At 33.4% G+C, this 16,238-nt stretch overlaps 1 protein-coding gene across 30 annotated transcripts in view; it reads left to right on the forward strand.

Moving 5' to 3' along the window:
* Positions 1-16,238, forward strand: part of LOC106868432 (uncharacterized) — a 266,695-nt gene that overhangs the window by 214,032 nt on the left and 36,425 nt on the right. For 17 of the 30 annotated variants that reach the window (XM_089360655.1, XM_089360688.1, XM_089360711.1 and 14 more), the window contains 2 exons: positions 9,249-9,422; positions 13,074-13,124. In XM_089360655.1, coding sequence (XP_089216781.1) covers positions 9,249-9,422; positions 13,074-13,124 — 225 coding nt within the window. The remainder of the gene's footprint in view (positions 1-9,248; positions 9,423-13,073; positions 13,125-16,238) is intronic. The other 13 variants (XM_089360725.1, XM_089360751.1, XM_089360677.1 and 10 more) reach the window with 1 other exon arrangement.

Raw genomic sequence — 16,238 nt, forward strand, 5'->3', positions numbered from 1 at the left:
TTTCAGTTTCCATCTACCAAATCCACTCACAAGGCTTTGGTCGGCCCGAGGCTATAGTAGAAGACATTTGCCCTAGGTGACATGCAGTGGGAGTGAACCCGGAACCATGTGGTTGGTAAGCAAGCTACTTACCACACAACCACTCCTTTAATAATAATAATGATGATAATTCTTTCTACTAAAGGCACAAAGCCTGAAACTTGGTGGAGGGGACTAGTTGATTACATTGACCCCAATGTTTCACTGGTACTTAATTCATTGACCCTGAAAGGATGAAAGGCAAAGTCAACCTCAGCAGAATTTGAACTAAGGACCTAGCGGCAGATGAAATACTGCTAAGCTTTTCGCCTGGTATGCTAACAATTCTGCCAACTTGCTACCTTAATAATAATAATAATAATCCTCTCTACACCATAGACATATTGTGACCCAGCAGAAATCGTATTGTATAGCTGACCTGGTTTACATAGTTAAAAATTCATACTTTTTATGCTTGTGAGGATAATATAGTTGAGAGAAATGACAGTGCTTTGGACTAACTGAATCACACTATTTAGTCAGTCTCACTATGTCTACAGTGAAGTTCCACCAGGATTACTTATCCTTTGGTAAAATATATCCCAGTAAAAGTCTGTGCACATGTGTGTGTGTGTGTATGTGTGTGTACCTTATGATACACACACACACACACACACACTCATATACATATGTTAGTAGGTGATGATGCAGAGAGAGGGTACTCAGTACAAATGTAGAGTGCAGTAGTACACTTAAGCTGATCCAGTGTAACAGGCCACTGGTTTGGCTTCAATAGCTATATCATCATCATCATCATCGTTTAATGTTCACTATCTATACTGGTGTGGGTTGGATGGTTTGACTGAGGGCTGGCAAGCCAGGAGGCTGCACCGATCTGATCTGGCAAGGTTTCTACAGCTGGATGCCCTTCCTAACGCCAACCACTCCTACAGTGTAGTGGATGCTTTTTATGTGCCACCGGCACGGGAGCCAGTCAGGTGGCATTGGCATTGACCATGCTCGAACGGTGCCTTTTTACATGCCAACAGCTTGGGTATCAGTCAGATGGCACTGACATTGGTCACACTCAAATGGTGCGTTTTATGTGTCACCATCACGGGAGCCAGTCAGGCAGCACTGGCATCAACCATGCTCGAATGGTGCTTATTACATGCCAGCACAGATGCCAGTGAAGTGGCACTGGCATTGGCTACGACTACGATTTCACTTGACTCAACAGGTCTTCTCAAGCACAGCATATTGCCTGACGATTGAAGGGTGCTTTTAACTGGGCCAGTTATGCGACACTGGCATCGACCACAGCTACAACCTTACTTTGCTTGCCAGGTTCTCTCAAGCACAGCATATCTCCAAAGGTCTCGGTCACTTGTCATTTTCTTTGTGAGGCCCAATTTTCGAAACTTGTGCTTCTCCACCTCATCCCATGTCTTCCTGGGTCTATCTTTTCCACAGGTTCCCCCCCACACACACACATGCATATATAAGTTCATGTGTGTGTGTAAATATACATACACACACACATACACACATTGACACAAATCTACATATACATGTGTGTGAATCAAACAATAAGCAACACGGATTTCAAAAGTGATTGCAGTACGCACGTTTCATGCTACTTCAATTTATTTAAGTAATGTGAGCATTACCTTAAATGCAATATGAAGAGCAATCTTCAGCTGCACGAAAATGTAGAAAATGTAGAAAAAAGACATATTATAAATGTGGCAACATATTAAATCCAAGTGGGAGAGAGCATATATAAAATCCAAATGTGAGGAAGAATATATAAGTCCATCTTGACATAGCGGGGTCTATCAGGCTAGTAATTGATTCTAGACAAAAGTTTTAACTGTCTCAGAATTCTATTGTTTCTACTCGCACTTTTAAATTTTTTAAAAAATAGGACTTTTATTTAAATAACTAAAGTTATCTAAATTTATAGTACTTTACTTCTATTATGGTCATCTAGAACTATCAATTAACACATATTTATATTGGTAATTGAAACTTTATAACATATATTCCTGATCTCTATCCTTAACATCTAATCTACTTAAATCAATCATCAGATTCATGTATTGATTATCCTTGTTATTTCCTAACATCCTTTCTTTTCTCAGTCCCTTAAACATTAGTAAACACATTATTATAAACTAATATAAATCCGATAATAATTTTTATCTTTTATTCACATTATATAAATAAAGCTTACCTATGTATCTCCTAAATAGTATCATTATCTTATCGTCAGCTAATAAGTTTTTTTAAAGATAATTCAAAATAGTGTTCATGATCACTATATACTTAATATCCTTAAATTTTACACCCTACCCAGAGCCCCTGAATTCAATATTGTCATTATTTCATGATTTTTGTGGAAGATAATTACAACTCATTTTATTTTATTAACATACCTCTTATTGTGTAAACATTAGTTAAAGTTCTGTTGTTGTCTGTACCACTATACTGTTACCCTATTCAGACTAAAAGTAAAAAACCTATTTGACCCATATACCTAGGGCTATAATTCCTCAACGTTAATTCCTCAACATTTTGATAGTAATAAAATGACCTGATACTACTATGACCAGTGAAACCTCTAGATTCTAATACTTTTATAGCCTTGTCCATGCATACTGCTTACACCTTCCCTCTCTTTAGAAGTAATTGTCCCTTTGCTATCACCACTAGATAAGAAACAATAGAATTCTGAGACAGTTAAAACTTTTGTCTAGAATCAATTACTAGCCTGATAGACCCCGCTATGTCAAGTTGGACTTATATATTCTTCCTCACATTTGGATTTTATATATGATCTCTCCCACTTGGATTTAATATGTTGCCACATTTATAATATGTCTTTTTTCTTCATTTTCTACATTTTCGTGCAGTTGAAGATTGCTCTTCATATTGCATTTAAGGTAATGCTCACATTACTTAAATAAATTGAAGTAGCATGAAACGTGCGTACTGCAATCACTTTTGAAATCCGTGTTGCTTATTGTTTGATTCTTAATCACCCATCCTTTTGGGATGCGATATTCGGGTGCCTTCGCATAAGTACCATATTCAAACCTTGAATCTATACATGTGTGTGTGTATGTATATGTATAAATACACATATGTATTCCTCATACATAGTTCATTCATTTGTTTAACTTCCATCTCTCCATGATAGCATGAGTTAGATGGGGAGTTATTTATGGCAGAATTTTACTGCCTGTTGTTCTTCCTGTTGACAACTCTCACCAGAGCGACTGGTCAACATCTTAACAAGGAATGTTAACATCAGCATCTCTTCGCTCACATGGTAACAAGCTGAATAATCAACATACATGCTCATTCGCACAAATGCACACACACACACACATACATTTACAAACATGCACACATGCACTCCTGCACAGGAACAAACATATGACTGGTATGTCCAGCTTAGATCAGTTTGTCTTTTGGTTTATATATGTTGCGTGTATGTGGGGGGGGGGGGATGGATGTGGGCTTTTGTATGTATGACTGAATGTGTGTGTCATAAAAATCCTTGATCTCTCACTCATCTTCCTGTAAAGTCTTTATCTATAGCCCTTCTCCTCTTAACCTTTCTTTATTTCTCAAACTCTCTTTGTTCACTTTCTTGTTATATCAGGTGGTGTACTACACCACCTGAATAACAAAGGCTGGCAATGGTTCTTCCATATTCAGTCTTCCTTATTTTCACCTTCTACCATTCAACCTCTCTTCCACCATGACACCTGTTTAATGAGAGGTGGCAATGAATCTGTCCATATTCAACACTCCTAGCACACTGCCCTTCTTTACTGCTAGCCATCACTATTCCCTGTATCACTCCTTATTAACATCTGTCACTATCTCCCTATTGCATTGCTCATATGCATTGCTATTCAGCATCTCTATCTCTGCCTCTCTATCTCTCTCATTCATCATTCCCTCCTCTCACTAATTGTTTACATACACCTCTCTCACATTTCCTTTACTCCTTCTTCCATCACCTTCTTTACACTATATCACTTTGCCCCCACCTCCTATTATGCTGCCTATGTTGCTTTTCTTTTCAATCTCCTTCCCATTAATCAAATAGCTGTCTATCATTGTCCTCTTTTATTTTTCCAGCTATCACTCTATCCCCCTCCTCTCTCTTTACTGAGCCTGATCCTTCTGTCACTGCTCTCTCTTTTCCCACCCATTCGCTTTGGTTCTTACTCTATCATCACTTTCTCTTCTCTTCAGCCTCTTATCATATTACCTGGAATGAACAGAGACTAAGCAGAGTAGAGAAAACTCTTTAGTCTTACAGAGGATAATGCAGTCTTTCTAATGCTGGTGCTATGATAAAATGCACTTTGTAAAGTGGATGGCATTTGGAAGGGCATCCAGCTAGAGAAATCATGCCAAAAATGGGCTGTTGAAGTGAGATGCAATTTCCAAACTATTGAAAAGGGCAGTACTTTCACACAAGAACTGACTTGAGCAGTAATGACCTGTCTGACACATACCAGCATGGAAAGCAGATGTAAAATGATGATGATGTTATACTTAGAAAAATAATTAGAGTTAAAACATTTGAAATTTAATAGTTGTACAAATTTTGTTTTAGCTGATAGCTGCCATTGTTTTTTTTTTACACAACTTTTATTCTTATGTGGAGTTAAAGAGGGGTAAAAGAGAGTGTGTATGTATAGTGATGTAATGACTACTTAAGACTAAATAGTTGTAATTTCATTTATATATTATTTTCATTTATCAGGAAAGTTATTTGTGATTCTCTTAGATTTAGAAAAATTGTGTTAGAATATCTTTTTCAGTTCTTTAAGATTTATAATGAACTAACAATATTTCCAGAACTATAAATATAATATTTTGTTTGTGAAATGCCAGTTTCCTATCTGTTACTTTAATGTCTTAAAATTTTACTTTGTTGTTGTTGTTTGTTCCTTCTCAAGCCATGCCTAGCTCATAAGGGCCAGTTTCCTGGTTTCATTGGTGTATAGGTTCCCCACCTGGACAGGACACCAGTCCATTGCAGGTAAACTGCTAGATGCTGGAGGAACGAGTAAGAGTAAGAGAAAATGGCGAAAGAGTCAGCAGAAGTTTGCCATTACCTTCTGCTGGAGCCACAAAGAGCTTAGGTGTTTCGTTCATAAACAAACACATCACTCAGTCTGAGAGTTGAACCCGCGACCCCTCGACCGTGAGTCTGCTGCTCTAACCACTAGGCCACGTGCTTCTACAAAATTTTACTTTTCTTGTAGTAAAATGTAAACAATTGAAAATATCAATTGAACTGCTATCTAATTAATCTGCTTTTGTCCTTTATTTCCATTAATATAGTTAAAAAGGTTTTAATGATATTTCATAGAAATTTTATGTATGGTTTCTTTTGTATCTATACTGTTTATGTTAATAGGTGTAGGTGAGTCTGTGTGGTAAGAAGTTTGCTTTCCATCCACATGGTTCCAGGTTCAGTCCAAATGTATAGTACTTTGGGCAAGTGTCTTCTACTATAGCTTCAGGCTGACCAAGACTTTGTGAGTGGATTTGGTAGACAGAAACTGAAAGAAGCCCATCATATATATATACACACATAAATATATATGCATGCATGTATGTGTGTGTGTGTTTTTGCATCTTGTGTTTCTTCCCTACCACTGCTTGACAACAAGTATTGGTGTTTTTATGTTCTTATAACTTAGTGGTTCAGCAAAAGAAACTAGGCTTAAAGATAAAATAAGTACTGGAGTTGAGCCATTGGACTAAAATTCTTCAAGGTGATGCCTCAGCATGGCCACAGTCTAATGACTAAAACAATTAAAATACAAAAAATATATATGTTTACTTTGGTTATTAATAAGTTATCTAAGCTAATAATAAAGCTACTTCTGATTAAACAAATATGTATAGCAATCCTTAATAACTCTCTTCTAATGCAGCAAACTCAGTAAACATTTAAAATTGTTTAGTGTTAGTACTAATTTGTGTGTGTATATATATATATATATATATATATATATATATATATAGATATATAGATATATGTGTGTGTGTGTGTGTGTATATATATATATATATATATATATATATATATATATATATAATCTTTGCAGCTGATTATGTGTTCTCATTTGATAGTCACACACTGACTACTGTAATTGTTAGTGTTGAGGACATCAGATGGGAGATTATAAGAGTTATTTGCATTTTACACTTAATACATTTAATATAGGGACAGCATCTAAATGCCTGTGAGAGAAGTAGAGAATAGAAAGGGGGAAAGAAAGAAAAGGAACTATGTCAATCCTATACTACAAATTTCAGACAGTACACTTACTTGTTTACATTGGTGAATTTAATCTACAGTGGTAGTTATATGAAAGGGATTGATGTCCTAGCTTTTACGTGCATGCATATATACACCAACTCTACATATTTCCATCACAAATATATATCAAATATTCTGTCATTCTTTTAGAAAACTGTTTCCTTGTCTCTCTCTCTCCCTCTCTCTCTCTCTCTCTCTCTCTCTCTCTCTCTCTCTCTCTCTCACTCTCACACACACACACGCACACACCATTTACTTAGAGCTGGTGGATTGATAAGGTTCCACTGTCACTTCATTGTTTTCAGCAGCTGAGACATTTAATTCTTGCTGGATCTGTTGATTTAGCTGTAAATAGCTAATATAACTAGATACAGCTCACTGCTGTAAAGAAAGAGCAGTAGCACTTTATAAATAACTGATATTGTGTTAGCTTGCTGTTCTATGTTCAAGATTTGAATGAACTTGGGAACCTGATTCAGTATTCAGCTTAGTGAGAAGTTCTGTTGCCATAGTTCTTGGATTTGTACTTTATATTTTGTATGATAATAAAATTTATATTTCATTTCCTTATATTAATTATAAGCTGGAATTAAACAGCAAATATGTTTATAATTGGAGATGGCCATTCTTTCTGCCAATTATTTTGTTTAAGTATTTTGTGCAAACATACAAAACTAAAGTACATAACAATAAAAAATGAATACATTATTTCTGTATTCTTATTGTTGATGCTATCTAAAACTGACAAATGACATGAAGGTAGCGGTCAAGGGATAAACATTTCATCTTTGTGATTTCAACTTCTCTATGATTTGAACATTTCAACTTTTCTATGATTTAGGACTTGAAATGTGTGATTTCTATATTGAAGGAAAAGGGTGATGGAAGATTTAGTTGTTGCATTGTGTAGATGATTATTACCATAAAAGCTCTGTGATAAGATCAATGTACGTTTCAGTACTGTACTTTTGATATATTTTGTCTAGAATATGTTGCTGGTAGATTCTTGGTTGTTCATTTAAGGTTGTTTTGGTGTTGTTTACTCCCAGATCAGCCCAGTTGTAGCAGATTTATGATCAAAAGTTGCTCCAGTTTTGACTATTCTGTTATTTAACACACACACACACACACACACACACACACACACACACACACACACACACACACACACACAGGCATGCATGCATGCACACACACATGCAAAGGTACACATGCATGCACACACAGAGAGAGGCATGCATGCACACACACAGAGAGGCATGCATGCACACATACACACACATGCACACACCTTATGAACCTACATGCATACGTATATACACAAATACATATACTTCTTTCAGTTTCTGTCTACTCTGTCAGATCCGCTCACTAAGCTTTGGTCAACCTGGGACTATAGAAGAAGACACTTGCCTGATAAATCAACTAATTTCTCTCTAGTCCATGTAGCCACTCTTCCTTCTGACTTTACTTTATTGTTATAAACATTATTTCCCTTCTGATTTACTGACCATGCAACCTACCCATCAAATAATATGTAGTTCAATGATTTAAATAAATACTGAAACACTTAGATAACTTTAAGAACCTGGACATAATATATCTTCAGTATGCTTAAGAATGTTCTCTGGCATGCCATATATGTTAGAAAACACTTGAAATATGTTTTTTTTGTTTTTGTAGAATTATTAGAAGAATATTTATTCTATACATTTTATCTTCATTGTTAATATTCATCATTAAACTAAACAATGGTAGTGAACTGGCATGCATGGGCAATTGAAAATCTTCCTCAAAAACTTTTGCCCACCCAGGCCTGCATATATATGTGTAAATGCATGATCTACTAAGTATTTCAAAATACATCATCTTGAAGTATTTTTAATACTGTCACATAAAAACCTTCATTAATTTTCCTGGTAAGTACATGCTGAAACGCACATATATTAGGTGTGAATGAGTGATTAAATTTGATTATCATACTGTATTGCTTTCAGCTGTTATCTAGTAGTACATAGTTACATATTAAGATAAGTTGAATTAGATATAGATTAAGATAAATTTATGTCGTATAAATTTTGTGATTATGGAAGTTGGTGTCAAGGGTAGAATGTTACACTAGTTGTATTCATATGCTTTCACTGTTGACTTTGATATTATCTCCATGGATCAACAAAATAGGCACCAGTAATATACCAAAGTTAAATTATAATGTCTTTATGTCCAACTAAAATAGATAGATGTTAACTTATATTATTGTCAGTTTGTTTTAGTTTATTCATCAAGGATATTTAATATTATATTTTATAAATGCCTTGTCTAAGCACAATCATTTTATTTCTATATTGTGAATGCTTATTGGCTTCTAGATATTCATTAGGTATTTTCCATCCTGTAAAGTGGTTGGTGTTAAGAAGGGCATCTAGCTGTAAAACCATGTCATAGCAGACATTGCAGCTCAGTGCAGTACTTAGACACATTGGATCCAGTCAAACCATCCTACTCATGCCAACATGGAACAGGGATATTAGATAATGATGATGATGATTTTTTTACATTTTACTGTACGAAAATAATTTACTTATCTGCTAATCAAAAACATATTTTTTGTGAGTTTAAGTTTTAATAAGCAAAGTCATTGCATTTCTTTTTTCTACAAGCCATATTAGATATGCTTATACTCTGAAGCTACAAACGTATAGATGGTTATCAGAATACAGATAAATTAACTATCGTACAAAGTACAAGTAACATTTACATCTTCCCATAGAAATATAAAAAGGAAAAATAAACACTTCAATATTCTGTTTAATTTTTATTCAGATTCAGTGATAAATATTGAAAATCCCCTCTTTCTTTTTTAACACAGGTCAAGTCAACCAGTTGCTGAAATACCAACTGATAAAGCTCCATGTACTCCACGTAAACAACAACATTATACTAGTCATCACCACCTTACTGAACCTGTGACTTCTTGTGAAAAGCAAGAAGCTTCAGAAGGCGTTGAAACTGTTGTTAAATTAAGCGGATCTGTTGCAGAAAGGTAAATTTATAAAGTTATTTTAATTTCACTTTATATAGATAAAAATTAACAAAAAAAATATACCACATACAAAAATTTTTTAATTTTATTAGGCCCTTTAAAACAAGTTTTAAAATAGTTTTCCTTCTCTATGAAGCATACAAATGCACTTAAGCATGTGTGTGCATATTATTCAGTAAGTTTTGTATATTTTAAGAAAATATTTTATCAAGGTAATGAATGAACGTATTTAAGGTAGAATTCATTTTGTTCCTATAAAACATAACAAAGATCTTTTAGATTTCAGGACATGGTAGTCCAGAATTAGATAACAAAATGCATTTTATTTCAGCTGCAGCTCTCATCATCTTGGTTGGTTATAAAAGTATCCACATATCATAATTCAAATGTGTTGGTATTTATTCACCTATTTAGAAGTTGTAGTATTTCTGTGATGAATTTTTGGAACAGATGCAAAACTGTTGTGTTTATTTTATTGCTTTTAAAATGAAATTATTACATATTATAACCTTTATAGTGTTTGACTTGTCATTATGCAACAGCTGCATATGACAAACTAGATGTAACATTTGCAGTAGCTGAAAACTTTGTTGGTTTAGAGTGTCAGATCTCTGATGTCATATTTACTCATTTTGAGAATATTCCTTCCTCTATGATAACACTTATCTGGCATTATATTTAATAATTTTGTGAAATAATTACTGTGAATTTCAAACTTTCTATCAGTTATATCATGCATGTATAAATAAAAACACAACAGTTTCTAAATCCAGTTCCTCTTCAATATCTTGACTCCTAAAGAATAAGAGATAAATTGTTTAAATGTGGTTTCTAATCAAAGCAATTTGTATTTTTGCAATTAGCTGTTTATTCATTCTAAATAGTTTGGAGATGTTTCCACTCATAACGAATTTTCTATTTGTCTAGTGACATTATGCATACTATTACAGGTTTTCAGGCAATATGCAAATATAAATGAAATAAACCGAAAGGTTACAAAAAATAAATGTATAAATGAAAAATATAAAATATTCATAGAAAAGGAAAGTTTTCATACAGTTGGACTGATGTTTAAAAAATTTTTTAGGATTGTATTCTGTGCGAGAGAGAGAGAGCAGGGAAGAGTGGGCAAGCATACAGACATAAAGCATGTGAGCTATGTAAATATTGGTGACATGGAGTTGTAATGGAGCAGGTAGTAGGAACAATAGTGTTGTAGTTTACATACATGATTGAAGTTATTGAACTAAGGAATTCTTTTCTCTTTGTAGTGAGAAAGATATTCTGTTTGTTAGAAACAAATTCAGTTGTCATAATAACATAATCTTTCCAGACAAATCATGTAGGGTTTCTTCTTTGAAGTTCTCAGCCTGCTTCATTGACTATTAAGTGCAACTGTATTCTAAAAGACTGTAAATTGGGAATTTCTGGTTCTTGATGATAAACCTCAACGTCAAGAAAGTTCAAGGATTCCTTTTACAAATTTTTTTTAGTAAATAGGATGAAGACGACAGAGTCAGCTATTGGGGAATGATGAGGAGACTTAAAATAAAGAACTTTTAGTAGAACAAAGTTCATGTCAATCTGAAATCAGTATCTCCATATGAACAAGATATCTTGTAGTCATTCTGAAATAAGAGATGCCAGTAGCAAGCATTACAATGTATATAACCTTCACAATAATAAATTCTTAGTAAGACTTGATGCTCAGAGCATGTAAGAGAATATCTGCCAAATTTATGAACACTAAAGAGCATCTCTTCTTTGAAGAAGAAAAAAAAAGGCTCACCAATATAAAATTGTTGTAAGAAATTAAGCAAAATGTTTTAATGTAGATTAATTATACTTAACCAAGTAGTATGAATTATATACTTAAGTAGCTGTCTGAGAGTTCTATATATGTTTGTGTGTTATATGTAAATGCACAGATACATGTATATATACATATACCTAGACATGTGTTTGTATGTGCAGGCACATGTGTTATGCAGATATACAGAAGAAAAAGTACCAAATACATATGAGCAGAATTTATTCATTCAAAGTGAATGAGTCATGCAATGACAATTCTTAGTTTTTTGTAAGTATGCATTATGTGACGAAGGAATGAATAGTTAAGGAACATGACTACTATCCATCTTAGGTTTCATTGGCCAGCTTTGGTCTGATGTTTATCTGAACGGTATAACATGACAGCATAGATTTCCAGGATGTTTTTAGTTGGGAGAGTTACCATAGCAATTCTGCTGCTCTCTCTCACATAGGTTCTAGCAGGTGGACATCACAGGGGTAGAAAGTTTATTTATTTATTTATTATTTCATATTGCTGTATTCTGAATGAAAGCTCTATTGGTTACAAGCTTTCAAGAAGCCAAGTACTGGTTTAATGTATTTCAGGCAGTAACAAGGAGGTGTCTCACATGATGTAAAGGACTTAAGTCTGTCAAACACTGCTTATTGGGTTTTCTTGACGTTGTGTTTATCATGTACATATGAAGCAATGAATGATACATACAAACATAAATACACATGGATAGTGTGTGCATGCACGTGTGCACACACACACACAAATATATTTTGAGTCTTGCATAGTCTCTAGCGACCAAATTTTACTATCAAGGATAAGTCATCATAAGGCTAAAGTATAAAACATGCCCTAAGTGCTGTGGTGTGGGTTTGAACCCAGAGCCACATGGTTTCAAAGTGAACTTAACTGCACATCCATACCTAATACTATGTGTATGTTAGCTATAGCTCGGCCATTGCCAGTGTCCCACGAGGGTAGAATATGGTTATTCCTTCTGTATTTGGAAGGTGTATTGTCAGTAATATTTATTCTCATAAACAGGTATATTAATATTTCTGAGAAGATCCATTTGACACAAACATGTTTATAAGTGGGTGGTGTTAGAATATGCGCAAGAGGGTTTACTATAGTTATTTGGGTGAAATAAAAATAACTTTCACGTCAATTTAAAAAGTAAAGCATTGCTTTCTCAGTTTTTCTTTTGGGATTCATTAGTCCTTCAGAATTTGGATTTAGTATTACTTTGTCTTTTTAGATTTTGAATTTTCCTTATAGTTTTTAAATAATGATTAATATGAAAAATAGTACAATGTAATATAAATTTGCTATATAATGTTTGAAACATTGCTTTATAGTTTTTATCTTTTAGAAAATATTTATTGAATAAGCTTAAATATGATATTTACACAAAATGCTAATATTGCAAATCATCTATCTTTCTTTTGAAAAGCTATCTCTAGATACATCTATATCTGAAACAGCTATAATAATTAGTTTAAAATTTTAGCAATATAATGCTTAGTTCTCTTTACAACTCTCTCTTACTCTGTCTTTCTCTTTATATGTATTCATATTTACATACAGACACACATCATGCCATTGTATTTTTTTAATAAAAATTATTGTCATTTGACATCATATGCTGTAGGTAACAGTACTTTAAAACTAAAAGTAAAATTTGAAGTGTCTTTTGTTAATCAATCAAAATCTGATAATGTTAATTATCCTTTGTATGTTTTTCTTGGTAATGGCCATTTGGGATGTTGATTATTTTGCCTTGTCATTGTCTTTGTTTTGTTCTGTACTACTGTGAGAAAATGTCAACTAATTTGTTGATCTTCCAGAGATAATTCTCCTCAGATGTCAGTTGATGATCTTGGCTTACCAGCCAACAGGCAAGTTACTGCGTATGACTAGAGTAGTCGATGCACTAGCACACCAGCTATGAAAAATCATTGCACATGCTGATTTATCCTATTAATTTGATCAGCCAAAATATAAATTGATTGTATGCCATAACCCATACTTATTTCACTCAGTCAAACTGGTTTGTTCTTGCTATCAGTAGAAGTCAGTATACCAGTAATGTTGTGTGTTGTTTGTTATCTTTCTTATCTCATACCTCTTTCCTTTTTACTTTTTATTTTAAATCCTGTTTTTATATTTCCAAGTATGAATGTGTGTATCTGATTCAAGAAATGAAATAGAAAGCAGACACAAGAGATACAAATCTATGTGATGATCAGAGAAGTTTCAGGTCTATAAGCTTATAAAGAATAAATACTAAAATAAACATTGACCTATCACAGCCTCTTAACATGGAATAAAAACCTATTTTAATGTACGTTTAGTATATCTATATAAGAGGTATCAGTTTATTATACATAAAAGGTGAGAGCACTCAGTAATGGGTTGAAAGAGTTGAATGTAATACAACTAAGTTTTGAAATTGGCTATGAATTATTTCCTTTAGTTATGTCATAATGACATGAAGCATTTGTTGCACCTCTGGAAGAAGGAAAATGTGGAAAGATTTGGCCCAAGAATACAGGGCACTAGATATTCAAGGAAAACCTCTAATGCATGAGAACCAACTGGCAGAGTTCAGAAGGATTGCAACAGACTGATCTTATTAAAGAAAGCCTACTGCTTTATGCACCTCACATGTGCATATATGCATGTGTATATGCATACATACATGTATTTGTGTGTGTGTGTTTCTTTCATGCTCCTTTTGGTAGTAATTTATGGCTGGATGCCCTTCCTGTTGCTAACTCTTACCTGCTTTTCAAGTAAAAGACCTCTTTATTCCACTTGTATTCAAAATTGAAGAGAAGCTGGCCATAATGTTAACCAGGAATGTAAACATTATATCACCATTTCACTCAATCAAAGCCGAGTGAAGGTGTAGAATGTCAACATTCAAGTGTGTGCACACGCATATGCATGTGCACACACACACATGCACACACACACACACACACACACACACACACACACACACACACACACACACACACACAAAAGCTTTTTTCAGTTTCTTCCTACACAGACTTTGGTTAGCTTGGCGAGGCTACAGTAGAAGACACTTGCTCAAGGTGTCATGTACTGGGACTGAACCTGAAATCGTGGTTGCAAAACAAACTTCTTAACCACACATCCATGCCTGCACATACCATAATCACATATATATGTATGTGAATATGTATGAACTGTTGAAAATACCTCATAACTTTGATTGGATCACTGGATCTTGATTGAGGACTTCAACTTGACAGGTGTGTTGAGTGAAATATGTTTTTAGGTGGGGCCTTTTCTTTAATTGACTTTTGACCACAGCCAGAAATTGAAGATGTATGAGGTGTAAAGTTAAATGTTACTGACTTAATCAGGTGTAATTGTCATATAATATGACAATTATATATATATGTGTGTATACACACACATAATATACACACATATATACACACATGTACACACACATGTACACACACATTATGTATGCATATATGTCTATATTTACATATGTGTCATGTATGTGTGCGTACATATATATATATATATATATATATATATATATATATGTGTGTGTGTTATATAGATATATTCATATGAATTATGAATATGTGTGTGTTTGTGTATTTATTTAGTCATAAGTATGTTTATATCAAAGAATATAGGAGTCAGACATACATGTACTGAAATAATATATTCTGACCAATGTTATCTCAGATGTAATATCCTCAAGTACTCAAAAAATGGTTAGAAATAAGTAATAAATTAAGATAATTAGAATCACAATTTCTGTGTACATACTAAATATACAGAATGCAAAAACTCAGGAAAAAACTAAATCAAGTATATGTCAATACTTATTTTACACTATTTTTTCGCATGCTTATAAAACCAACAACTTGATTCTTGATCCAGTTTCATTAGATATGGCAGTAGTAATAATATGATACTAAGTCATGTGCTCTATACAGCATTTGAATGAACTGAAATACAAAATAGACTAAAAAAATATATAAACGTTTTGAATTTGTTGGTAATTTTTTAAGGTAAAAATACTTTCAGAGAACTCAATCACATGTTAAAAAAAAGACTAGTTTTATATATATATATATATATATATATATATATATATATATATATATATATATATATATATATATATATATAATAAACACAACATTCTGACTGATTTAATCTAGCAAACATTAACTTGAGATGTATCTCTGTGTGCAAAGGTGTGTTTGTGTATACGTGTGAAACAATTTCTCCTTTTTAATCTTATTTATTCATATCTGTTTATCTGTTTATACTTGTTATTAGAAAATATAACCTAATGGCCATTCTCGGTACACATAGATATTCTGTAAAATAAGTTATAGCATATTTACACCGAAACAAAATGTGAGCTCTTGTAATGTCTGCAACTGTTAGTCACCTACTTCAAGTATGGAATAAAGCCAATCCATACTAGATTAGTAGAATATCACACACCATCTCAGATCAAGTCGTTTTTTGGAAAGAGTGGTTTATGTAAGACATACATAACTAACTCTAAACAACCAAGATGTTAAGGTTGCTTAGTAACAACCAACTCTTATTTGTTTCTTTGTATTCATATACTACTTTAACAGAACTCTTTGTTGATACATCCATTCACTTTCGTATCTACTTTCTTACGCTAATATGGATTTATAAATGCAAGGTTATAGTCATATGAAAATATATAAATAGATTATGTGCAATTCTTGTGTTCATGTGTATGATATTATACATTTAGAAAGAGAAAACATGTGTTGTTCATGTTATTTTGAAAGTCGTTTAGCAGTGGAAGTGAAGCGCAACAAACTAGGAAATGAAACCAGATTGTCAATGACTTGATGCTTACTGTGTGTGTTTATTTCATTATTATGTCCTGCCATTATATAGATTGGGGTTCCCAAAAGTCACTATAAGTCCGAACATCTTATAGCATTTCTGTATGCTGATTATTTAAG

This window comes from Octopus bimaculoides, chromosome 1 (genome assembly GCF_046866305.1).
Source record: "Octopus bimaculoides isolate indiv1 chromosome 1, ASM4686630v1, whole genome shotgun sequence".
Classification (NCBI taxonomy): domain Eukaryota; kingdom Metazoa; phylum Mollusca; class Cephalopoda; order Octopoda; family Octopodidae; genus Octopus; species Octopus bimaculoides.